The sequence below is a fragment of the Bos indicus genome, chromosome 17 (genome assembly GCF_029378745.1).
Source record: "Bos indicus isolate NIAB-ARS_2022 breed Sahiwal x Tharparkar chromosome 17, NIAB-ARS_B.indTharparkar_mat_pri_1.0, whole genome shotgun sequence".
NCBI lineage: Eukaryota > Metazoa > Chordata > Mammalia > Artiodactyla > Bovidae > Bos > Bos indicus.
In genome coordinates, this window is record NC_091776.1 from 53,952,825 (window position 1) to 53,964,802 (window position 11,978).

Genomic DNA, 11,978 nt, shown 5'->3' on the forward strand with positions numbered 1-11,978 from the left:
CTGCTCACAGGCAGGGTCTCTGGGAGCCAGTGGCAACGGCCCCTCACCCCTCCTGTCCTTCGTTGAAGCTGCACCCCTGGGTCACGAGGCATGGGGCGGAGCCGCTGCCATCGGAGGACGAGAACTGCACGCTGGTCGAGGTGACCGAAGAGGAGGTCGAGAATTCGGTCAAACACATTCCCAGCCTGGCAACCGTGGTAAGGCAGGATGAACTGCTGCTCAAGAGCAGGGCCAGAGAGCCACAGGCAGCCTGGCAGGGATGAACCAGGACACGGGCAGGCAACTGAGAAGCAGGTGTTGGGCCTGAGAGTCAGGGATTGGCCAGGTCTGCCTCTCACCCACAGCTCCCAGCCCCTGGGCCTTGGTCACACAGCAGGCCAGGTGGCCCCTGCATCTTCTAGCTTGAGTTCTCTCTGCAGCTGGGTCCCAGGTTACTTAAACAGGATAGCCCCTCTCTAAGGATTGTTCTGCCCTTTGTGGAATTCCTGCTTTCAGAGCTTGTCCAGGGGAGAAGGAGGAGCTTTAGAAGGCTCAGGGCAGGTGCCTGGGGGGAGCTGGAGCCACGGTGTCTTTAGAGGGGCTACCCCTGACTGGGTCTCCTGTCCCCAGAGCAGACGGCTTAGCTCGTCTCATCTCTGCAGTGTGGGCAACTGCCGGGGTGACTCTTCCCATCTCCTAGAGGGGGGTGTTTGCTCAGGGACTACTGTATCCCCTTTTATGGCCTTAAATTTGGGACCTGATCCAGGAAGATGGAGCTAGAGAATCACCTTGGAGACTCAGAGAATCACCCACTTGCCAAGACTGTGCCCAGAGGGTGTCTGACTCCAGGAGGGAGACCCTCAGGGGGCCAGGGGTTGGGCAACAGTCCTAGGGGAGCAATCCAGTGGGCTGCCTCACCATGGCCACCTCGGGAGTCCTGGGTGTGTTCAGTTAACACCAGCCCCAACAGGCAGGGCCCTGGGCTCTGTGGGGGGACCAGGTACTGCATCCAGCCTCGAGTGACCTTAGGAGCCCCAGTGCTGGCTCCTTCGCTCCCAGCTTTGCACCTCGCCCTCTGCTTCCCCACACACTCTCTCTCTCCCTCTAGAACCTGAGCCCTGGGGGATCTGTTCACATCCTCCTCCTCCTCCTCCTCCTCCTCCTCCTCCCCAACGAGGGGCCTCTGCATGATCTTCACTGTTGAACACTCACCCACACCCACTCCTTCTCGTCCGCCCACCACACCCATGTCCTGAGCCTGTGGTGGGGAAGGCAGCTGACGTCGGGCTCCCAGCACCCGCTGTGGGTTATTCTGTTCCTGGTTGTGAATATTCTTGGGAGAAGGCGTCTGATCCTAGAGGTCTGAAATAGGCGTTGATTATTCAGGAAACACTTCTTGGAACATTGAGTGGTGTCTCAGGCCTGTGGTGGGAGCGGGGAATACAGAGGTGAATAAAACCAAGATGGTGCCTGCAGATGCTGGGCAAAGAACCAACAAGTAAATGTGCAAGTAACAGAGGGGCTGCGAGGGGAACCTCCTGGGGGAATGCAGCCCAGGTGATGGGTTGGGGAAAGCCTCCTGGAAAGCGTATGCTAAGAGGATGGTGGGGTGTTCAGGCCAAGAGGGTAAAGGGTGGGGTGTTCCTGAAAAGGGAGCAGCAAATGCAGCGACCCTCTGTTGGGAGGTGGCAAGGCCCACGAAGAACCTTAAGAAAATCAGGGCAGCTGAAACAGGGCAAAGGAGGTGGAGGGAGGGTGGCATGAGGCTGGACAGGAGGTGGGGCCAGAGCACACAGGTCCTGAGGCCACAGCAGAAATTTAAATCTTGGTCCCAGAAGTGTGGGAAGCACCTGCAGGATTTGATTCAGGGGAGTGGCATGATCAGTGTTGGCCTGAGGAAGGTCCCACATGGAGACTGAATTTTGGGGGACAAGGAGGCTGTGGGGGCTTCAGCTGTGTGTGCCAGGCATGAGGTTACAGAGATGAGCACGGGACAGTGCCAGCCCTCATAGGGCTTCTGGCCTCTTGAGGAAGATGAATCTGGAAAAAATCACCCTCTGGTGCCATCACACACTGAGTGTCCACACAGTGACAGCCCAGCGGGGAGAGGGGCGGGACTGGGAGGCTTCGCAGGGTAGGAGCCCCTTCCGCTGGGTCCTGAGGGCTGGCCAGGCTCACTGGGGGAGCGAAACGGGTCCGAATGTTCCAGGAACCACAGAGCTTGGCCCTTGGCAAGTGAGGCACCATGCGTGCTTGTCAAGGGGTATGGCCTTTGTTCTCTTATCTCAGCATTTTTCTTTTCTTTCTTTAAATTGAGGTCAAATTCATGTAATATAAAATTAACCATTTTGAAGTGAACAATACAGTGGCATTTAATACATTTATAGTATTGTGCAGCCATCACGTCTGTAGTTCTGGAACATTTTCATCATCCCCAAGAGAAACCCCATACCTGTTGACAATCACTCACTCTTCCCTCCCCAACCACCCCCAACCCCTGGCATCTACTGTTGCTATAGACCTGCCTATTCTGGACATTTCATATAAATGGAATCGTACAGTAAGTGGCCTTTTGTGTCTGGTTCTTTAACTCAACATAATGTTTTCAAGATTCATCCACATTGTACCCAGTCATTCCTTTTTAGGGCCAAATAGTGTTCCATTGTAGGGGTAGAGCATATTTTACTATTCATCAGTTGATGGACATTCGGTGGTTTCCACCTTTTAGTAAATCAGTGGTTTTTAAAAACACTTCCCCCTACTCTTTTAGCATGAAAATCTTTTTTTTTTAAAAGTCCAGAGGCTTAGTATATGAAACAGCTTGAAGAGACATCATACTTTACTTGGAAGGGAGGCCAGAGCCTTACAGGTGTTGAGGCCACTTTGAAAATTCTTTCATGAACGACAGCAGCCAAAAGCATCATGAACCTTCCATGGCTCCGTGGCCTGTAACAGGTTAAGTTCCAAACTCATAGGGGTGAGAGATACCAAGTCAGGGCATGAGGGAATCAGATATGGGTTTCAGAAGGGATAGGGCGAGAGACTTCCCTGATGGTCCAGTGGTTAAGAATCTGCCTTGCAGTGCAGGGGACATGGGTTCATTCCTTGGTCAGGGAACTAAGATCCCATATGCTTCTGCAGCTAAGCCCTTGCACTCCAACTACTGAGCGCACATGCTCTGGAGCCCGAGCGCCCCAACTAAACAGTCCGCACTGCAACAAACAATCCCACATGATGCAGTGAAGACTCCTCGAGCCACAACTAAAGATCCGACGCAGCCAAATTAACTTTTTTTTTTAAAAAAAGAAAGGATGCGCTGAGGGGCAGACTGGGAGGCAGAGGAGGGAAGCTGAGCAGTGGCTGAGGGACGTGATAGAGGAGGAGATAGAGGAGAAAGATAGACCCTTTCTCCAGAGATCGCCTCCTCTGGCATGTGTTTCCCAACCAAGCTGCAGACCCTGTCTGTCTCCTGGTGGGCGGGGTGGGGGACACCAAAGAGTTCCGTCTCATGGCTGTGGACAGGCTGGCTCCCAGTGCCTCTCAGGTTTAGAAGGGCTTTCAGGACCTCAGACCTCTCTTGCCCTCACATCACACCCACTTGTGGATGGGCCACCCTCCGTATCCTGGGATGTCTCCTCAGCTCCTTAGACTGGGACCAAAGCTTCTCATCCTCAACAAAAATGAACCCCCCCCCCCCCCCGCCCCACTCCGAGGAACTGGTGCCCTTTTGTATTGCTCCTGGGACTGCAGAATGGTGCAGCCGCTGTAGAAGACAGTCGGGCAGCTCCATAAAGTGTTACACAGAGAGTTACCAGATGATCTGAGAATTCCACTCCTAGGTGTACACCCAAGAGAAATGAAAACATTTTGTGTGGAAAGTATGTCCACACAAACTCTTGTACACAGATGTACATAGTAGCATTAGTCACAATAACCCCAAAGTGGAAATGGTCCAAATATCCAGCAGTGGATGAACAAATAAGCAAAATGTGGTGTATCCACACAAAGGATTATTACCAGGCCATACAAAGGAATAAAGCAATGCAGCATGGTGGACCTTGAAAACATCATGCTTGCTGAGTAAAAGAAGCCAGACCCCAGAGGCTACATACTGAATGATTCCATTTATCCGAAATGAGAAAAGACAAACCCATAGAGACAGAAAGTGGACTGGTGGTTGCCAGGGACTGGGGAGGAGGAATGTGGGTGGCTGCTAATGGGTACTGGGTTTCTCTTGGCGGTGATGTAAATGTTCTGAAATTAGATAGTGGTGATGTGAATATACTAAAAACCATTGAACTGTACACTTTAAAGTGGTAAATTTTAAGCTGTGTGAATTACATTTAAATTAAAAGTGCAGTGATCCCCCTCCCTCTCAGATTATACCTGGGAAGCAGTAATTGGTTGCCTGTTGGGGTGGTTGTAGACGGCTTTCACTGCCAGTAAAAGCCTTGCCTTGAAGAGGAGACAGGTTGACGGGCCAGGAGGGCCTGTCCAGCGATGGCTCAGGTGAGACGGATGGTACCACGGACACTGGACAAACAGTGCAGGCCAGCTCTCCTCCAGTCGGGTAGGCTGAGACTGGGCTGTGACAGGCTCTCCAGCTCTCCTGCAGTCGGGTAGGCTGAGGCTAGGCTGTGACAGGCTCTCCAGCTCTCCTGCAGTCGGGTAGGCTGAGACTAGGCTGTGACAGGCTCTCCAGCTCTCCTGCAGTCGGGTAGGCTGAGACTAGGCTGTGACAGGCTCTCCAGCTCTCCTGCAGTCGGGTAGGCTGAGGCTAGGCTGTGACAGGCTCTCCAGCTCTTCTGCAGTCGGGTAGGCTGAGACTAGGCTGTGACAGGCTCCAGATGTCGGACTGAGGAGTTTAGACCTTATCTTGTTGACAGCCAGGGAGCTGTGGAAGATTCTGGCTGTGGGCCAGTGAGACTTGGTGATGGCTTTGGCTCCTGTATCCTGGGTGGATGTTTCTCAAAGGCTCGCCATCAGCAATCAGTCCTGGGAACTGGCAGGGGGCAGGGTGTGTGTGTGCAAGTGGGTGGGAATGAGGGGAGGGGAAGAGAAAAAGATGGGAGACTTGTGCTATGGTACGAGGGAGGCTGTTGCCTGGAGTCCCCCCACACCCAGGTGGCTGAGCCTCCTCCTCTCCTTTCCAGATCCTGGTGAAGACCATGATACGAAAACGCTCCTTCGGGAACCCGTTTGAGGGCAGCCGGCGGGAGGAGCGTTCCTTGTCAGCGCCTGGAAACCTGCTCGGGTGAGTATCCCTGGGGTGGGGAGCTGGAGGCCGCCCTGCCCCACCATCTCTGGGCCCAGCGGTGTCCAGACTCAGATCAGCCCTGCCAGGCTCTCTGGGGAAGTCAGAGCAAAGCTGCTGGCTTTGGTTTTTGCCCCACCCTGGACCCAGCCTGCCTCCTTGACTGACGGGGAACTTTTATCTTTCTTCAGGGGTACATGCATTTTAACAGGGGTGGGAGAATGGTTGATTATCAGGCTGTTAGACCACAGAGAATGCATGCTTGATGGTGGGATTGTGGCCCTATGAAGAGTGAGCAAGGTCAGTCTCACTCATGGGACCACCACCCCCCAAAACGTCTCACAGTGAGGGGGAGTATCCTGCTCCTGACCACCCTGGCAACAGCTCCGTGAAGCTGGTGTTCGGGGTCTGAGTGTCTCTGGGGGTTGGGGGACAGGCATGCCGTGGGTGCCAAGTGTCCCTTCTCACTTCCCTTTTCCCTCCCCTCTGGCGATTCCAGCAAAAAACCAACCAGGGAGTGTGAGCCCCTGTCTGAGCCCAAGGTAACGCCTGCCTGCCTGTGCCTTCGCCTCTGCCGGGGCCTGGGGGCGGGGGCAGCTGCAGAGCACGGGGCATCTGCACCCAGGCGGACCTTCCATCCAGCCCGGGGCCTCCAGACCCAGGAGGAAAACGGGGCATCCAGGGGCTTGGACCTGGTGGCGGGTCGTGCATGTGGGCTGGGGCTGCGGGTGCATGGCGCTCCACCCGGAATGCCTGTGAACTCACTCGGGTCTTAGACCTAGTCTGGCACCCACCTAGGCTCGGTGCACGTCAACGGCCTTGAAGCTATGTCATGGGCCGAGGCCGCCCCTGATCTGAGCTGGTGGTCAGAGCCTAGAGCAGGCATGCTGTGCTCGGGGACTCCCCCTCTGAGGCTCTGCAGCATCTGCCCCTTCTTCTCTGATGGGTTAAGACCTAAAAAATAAGTCCCCGTCCAGCCTGTTGCAAATGAGTGTGAAAGCTCCCCTGGTTCGGAGGAGGATCTGGACCTATTCCCCCCAGTCCACCATCCTCTTCCAAACACATGCCCAGCCTAGCTGTCCTAGCACCTCCCAGGACAGAGGAGCATTTCTGTCCCTGCAAGCCTGAGATGACAGGATGATCACTCCCCACCCCGTGCCTGTGACAGGATAGCAGTCCTGGGACTCTCCCCACCGAGCCCATCTCACCACCTCATTCTCAGTTGGGAGCTCCAGGCAATCATATCTAAGTCTCAGAAGCTGCTGTGTTGAGCTATAAGTCACATACCATATACTTCACCCATTTAAAGTATATAACTCAATAGAGTTTAATATATTTGCCGAGCTGTGTAACCATCACTACAGTCACTTTTAGAATATTTTCATTAGCTCAAGTAGAAACTCTGTACCCTCGTCTCTGACCACCCAACTCCCCCATCCCCCAGCCAGCACGAGGCTACTTGCAGTTTCTATAGATTGACATATTCTGGACATTTCATATCAATGGAATCATACAGTCTGTGGCCTTTGTGTCTGGCTTCTTTCACTCAGCCTAATGTTTCTGAGGTTCATCTATGGTACAGCACGTGTCAGAACTTCATTCCTTTTTATGGCTCGATCATATTCCGTTGTATGGATATACCTACACTCTGTCTCTCCATTCATTCGGTGATGAATACATTTTCCACTTTGGGGACTGTCATGCATGAATAATGCTGCCCTGAACGATGCCTATGCAAGCGGCATTTGTTTATTAGGAGTTGGCTTACGAGATGAAATTTCTTGGCCACCATAGGAGCCAGGTGCTCATACAGTAACATAGGAAGACCATCTGTGGATCATTTATGCTCTTCCAGAGCAGGGAAAACGGCAGTTAGCCCTCAGAACCGATCATGGACAGCCTGGGAAGGCTGCCTCCGTCCCTGCCACGGTGTTCTCAAGCATCTCTACAGCCGCGAGTTGAGGTGGCCCCACTTAACGGTGTGAGCCTTACAAGGTCACAGGTTGAAGCCTAATGGGCTGGCCTATACTTGTCCCTTCTCTTCTCAACCTGTTTTACGGTTTGCTTCCTTTTTTGTGCAAGTCTGTTTATTTCATCTTCTGTTTTTAATGAGATCCAAGTTACAGGACACCAAAGACTGAGATTGGCCCAAAAGACCTTACTGCCTCTCTCTTGCCTCATCTCCATCCCAGAAGCACCTGGGGATTATCTGCCCTTGCCCTTAGCCCACGGGTGGATGCTTTTGCTTGTCCCAGTAGTCCAGCACTCTGGGGCTCTTAGGGCTTAGGCAGTCTTTGGAGGGCTTAGGCAGTCTTTGGAGGCCTTGGGCCCATGGCCCGTCAGTAGTGAGACCAGCTGGTATGAGCAGACAGCTGTTGGGCCTCACTGGATATCCAATTACATCTCTCCTCCCAAGAGACTTGACCCTCTCTTCTTTGGCAGAAACATAATAGCCAATGTGTGTGATTTTTAAACAAAGAGGAGTTTATTCCTAGGAATGTACGGACATCATGCCCTTGCCTGATGCACAGGGCAGTGCCCCTTCTGGCCAAAGGCACTCAGTAGATACCAGTCCTATGTGGCAAGCCCAGTGGCTGTCCTTAGGACAGGCATTCTTTGCTTAATGTTGGTAAAGGGTTTGGGCCTCTCCTTAGGGACTTTCCCTCACATTTCCCATCACGCGGCCCATATCCGTCACCCCAGGCAGCTCTAGCTGGGGGCACTTGAGGGTATGGCCTCTTGGGAACATGGGGACATTTCCCACCAACCTAGTCTCTTCTGCTCTGGTCACACATTGCCAAGATGAGGGCCCTTCTCTCTGTCAGAGGCATCCCTTGGGCCTGTGTGCTCAGCACATTTCTGTTGACAACCATGTCCTGAAGGCTGGCTTTGTGCCAGGCCGAGTCGGGTGGTCCTGCTCGTGTCCCCCATGAAACACACCTGGAGACTGAAGACAGTATGGTTCCTGCCCCACAAGAGCTTAGAGCCTAAAGCGGGGGAAGCAAAGATGCCTAAATTCTCTGTGAACAGGCCCCAGTGTGGAGCCCATACGACCTGTGCTCTGTGCCATGGTTTCAGGTGTCAGCCCATAGGTTCACATCTATGTTTATAGTTTATATGCCTTGCTGTTTTTGGCACATGATGCTGGTTTTCCATTTGCCAAAGGGATGCAAGGTCTCCTCTGAAACTTTCACATAAGCAAGAAAAAAGGGGGAGAGACTCTAAAAACGGAAGTAAATAATGGTCCAGGCAGTGCAGGACTGCCAGAGACATTGGTTCAGGGCCCTGCCTGCGTCGCCCAGGACTTAATGTGGGTTTTTTTGTTCGGTGAGCAGGAAGCAAGGCAGCGAAGACAGCCTCCAGGGCCCCGAACCGGCCCCCGTAGGGGAGGAGGAAGTGCTCTCATGAAAGGCGGCCCTGGCGTGGAGAGCTGGGGGGTCCCAGGCCCCTGCTCCCTAGAGCACACTCATCCTGCGCGGCCGGACGAGGTGATGGAGTAGCGCCGGACCGCGACTGCGCATGCACGTCTCACCTCTGCTGGCGCCGCCCTGTGTTTCCATAGCAGCATGTCCTACGGGAAACCGAGCACGTGTGTAGAGCCTTGACAGTCATCTCTGGTTGTTTTGTTTTTAGTTTGTTTGATTTTTTTCTTGTTTTAAAGGGGACAAAAAAAAAAAACAAAGACGACTCCATGACATCGACTTTGGCCGCTGGCTGGCTGAATGGGCGGGTGTGAGGAGTTGCAGACCCAAAGCCTCGTGCATTGGGGGACAATTGCTTTTTAAGACGTTTTTATGCCAAAAATCCTTCCTTGTGAACTCAGAATGGTGTTGAGATACCAACTGAATGTGTGTGAGATTTGAACATCGGGAAGAACTGGCGGGAAACTCGGGTGGTGTGGTCCGAGGCCACAGTTGGCTGCATTTGAAAGGGAGAGGAAGAGCAGGTGTGACTTCGTGCAAAACCCCAAATCATGGCACGTTCTAGAATGTGGATTCATGGAGTCAGGACAGGGCTAGCCCTCAGTAGCTGCAGCCTGATTCGACCCAACTTATTCCTAAGGACTATAAATTTTTTAATGAGTAGAGCTGTAATCAGGAAAACAGAAAGGGCTTGATACATAAGAGCTTGGTGGGGGGGCGGGGGGGGGGTGCTGGGGTGCGGATTTTGCATTCCCAGAAGGGCATTTGGTGGTTATGGTGGGACATCTCCTCTCAAGGACTGAATGAGTGTGTTTATGACAGCCGCTCAGAGCTGAAACTTTTCTTAAATAGTTGAAGGGGCTCTAGTCAATCTCCTGTTAAATTACAGAAACTTCAGGGTGAAATTAAATCCTACACTTCCATGTACATTACATGGCTTAAGAGTAAACAACAACAACAAATACTTTCAATTTTCTAACTAGTCTGAACTCTTGAGCAGTTCAGAAATCATTTCGAGCTTCCAGGAGCTATCCCATGGCTTCAGGTGTATGATCAGAGTTAGCACCAATGACATCTATCCTGTATATTAGCAGCTCAGCTTGCTTATAACCTGTGTATTCTAGAGGCTGCTAAGATTCTGTTTTCTTTTTCAGCAGTAGCTGATTGTTGTAGTCAGTGAAACAAACAGTTATCCAGTTTGTGGAGGGCTAGTTAAGAAGTACTTTCATTTAGCTGAGACATAAATGATCATCCTTATTGGCAAAGCTCTGTTAGGATCTAAACAATAACTATAGGATACCCTTTTAGAGAAGATTCTTGAAACCTAGAGCAGTCCTCGGGTCCAAGGCAACCAGAGCTTGGCACAGGAAGTCCCCTTTTGTAGCCAGCAGTCCAGAAAGAAAAAAGTTTACGTTTTTAACTTCCAACTAACATTGGGAAGTTTGGTTGCAGTTCAAGTGTGACTTCTTCCAGGGTCCCGTGTGGGTAACTGAAGTTCAAGAGGGAGGAAAATTGGAAGGACTTGGCCTGGGGGATTCCCAGTGCTTTGTGGAATCTGCCTTGAGGAAAATAGTGTTGGTAATCAGGATCAGAAGTATGAGCTCTCCTGTAGCTTCTGGCTGATCCCTGTTGAAAGGGGCACTTTCTGCAGAGACAGAGCAGCAGGTCTTGTGTCTGCTGCCAAGTGCGTTCACAGAGCTTCCACAGATCTTCGTAAGCTCTTGACTGTCATTTAGCCAGACTCTTCTTTCTACCTTATAAGCAGTACAGAGTTAGAGAAGGCTGGTTTCCTAGAGCCAAGGGCACCCATCTGATGGAGGGTCCTCTGGCCTGCTTTCTTTATTTCTGTAATCCAGTACTTCTTCCTCCTGTGCTTGTTTAAATCTACAGGCTCCACCCCTCCTGGGAACAAATGGGTCTGGTTAGTTTGCAATAAGCACCTTGCAGTGGTTCAAGTCAGCCGGCTCTTCGTCTTAGTCCATGTGGATGCTGACCTGGTAGTGGGGGGCTTGCCCGGAGGGGCGGGGCTGGTAGCATGCAGAGCCTCTGCAGAACTCCTCCTGTGTTTACACAACTGCATCGGCAATGCCATTTCTCCCACCATGAAACTCTCTGTCGAAGATTTCACATGTGGAAAGCCAGCGATCAGACGGCACTGAACTGTTCAGGCAGGTGGGTTGGGGGAGGCCCATGTTCATTACTTTTTTTTTTTTTAACACTAAGACACACCAAAGAAAGCTGTGGAAAAGAACCACCCCACTGAGCAAAGGATAAGCAGAGAGGGCTGTAACAAAAAGCATTAGAGCTACTTGGAGTGCAGACTCTTGGGGTTTGTCTACACTCCTTAGAGCACAAACATTGATTTTTTTCCCCAAAACCCAACTCTGTCAGGAAAGGGCAGAAGCTGATATGAGCAACTTTTCTAGGTAAGCAAAAAAGGATGCCTATCCTTCTCTTCCATTACTGGCTCATCTGTGGGACCAATTTTTAAGCAAGCAGTGGCCTGCACCTGTGGCCTTGAAGAAGCACATGTTCTCTATCCATCTTTCTTCCGCCCTGTTTCACTTTCCCATCTGTTCCAGAGCCTGGCCAGTGGCTCCCACAAAGCCTTATCTAGCCCCTTGCTGGCACTTGGGGCCGGAGAGGCTGTCTACCCGCTGGTCTGGCCTTTCTCGTAAGCTAGGGCTCTCGTCCTCCAAGCCTTTCAGGACGAGGCGAAGAACTGTGCAATTTAGACACATAGGCTCCACCTGTCGCTCTCACCCATCTTCCAAAGGGGAGCTTCTTGTCACCAGGGGGAAAAACCAAGACCTCCACTCGCTTCCAAGGTGCTAGGGAAGGTTTCAAGGTTGTTGATTTCAATCTTCTCTCCAGCTTTACAGGCTGAGTTTCATGGGACTACTGACTTTTCTATTCTGTGGTTGATTTCATGCCCAATGCTTCTGTTTTATTCCTGATCCTTTCTACTATGCATTTTCCTTTTATCAGGTGTACAAAGTTAAATACTGTGTATTTATCACTGAAAAGTACATGAACTTAAAAAATAAGCCTTCAGTGTTTTTCCACAAATGTTTAAGCTTCTCTGTAAACTTGAAATAAACAGCAAAATGGTGCAAAGTCTCAGCCTCTTGGGGATGGTTTTTTTTTGGTTGTTTAAGTCAGTGGTCTTGAGGTCGCCTGTCCTCATGTCTGTTTGCCTTCCTTAGGCTGGCAGCAAAGTTGAATGCCTGAGTCAGGGCTGATGTACTCAGCAAGTCCCTAATTTAAGCATGTCCTAGTACCTCCCTGGGTCTTCTTGGTGGCGCAGTGGTAAAGAATCCACC

At 51.6% G+C, this 11,978-nt stretch overlaps 1 protein-coding gene across 5 annotated transcripts in view; it reads left to right on the forward strand.

The window, feature by feature from the left end:
- CAMKK2 (calcium/calmodulin dependent protein kinase kinase 2) overlaps nucleotides 1-11,772 on the forward strand; it is a 52,609-nt gene extending 40,837 nt beyond the window's left edge. For 2 of the 5 annotated variants that reach the window (XM_070769528.1, XM_070769529.1), the window contains exons 14-17: nucleotides 69-197; nucleotides 5,133-5,233; nucleotides 5,733-5,775; nucleotides 8,569-11,772. In XM_070769528.1, coding sequence (XP_070625629.1) covers nucleotides 69-197; nucleotides 5,133-5,233; nucleotides 5,733-5,775; nucleotides 8,569-8,733 — 438 coding nt within the window. In that variant the 3' untranslated portion in view covers nucleotides 8,734-11,772. The remainder of the gene's footprint in view (nucleotides 1-68; nucleotides 198-5,132; nucleotides 5,234-5,732; nucleotides 5,776-8,568) is intronic. The other 3 variants (XM_070769531.1, XM_070769530.1, XM_070769532.1) reach the window with 3 other exon arrangements.
- Nucleotides 11,773-11,978: the final 206 nt, after the last annotated feature.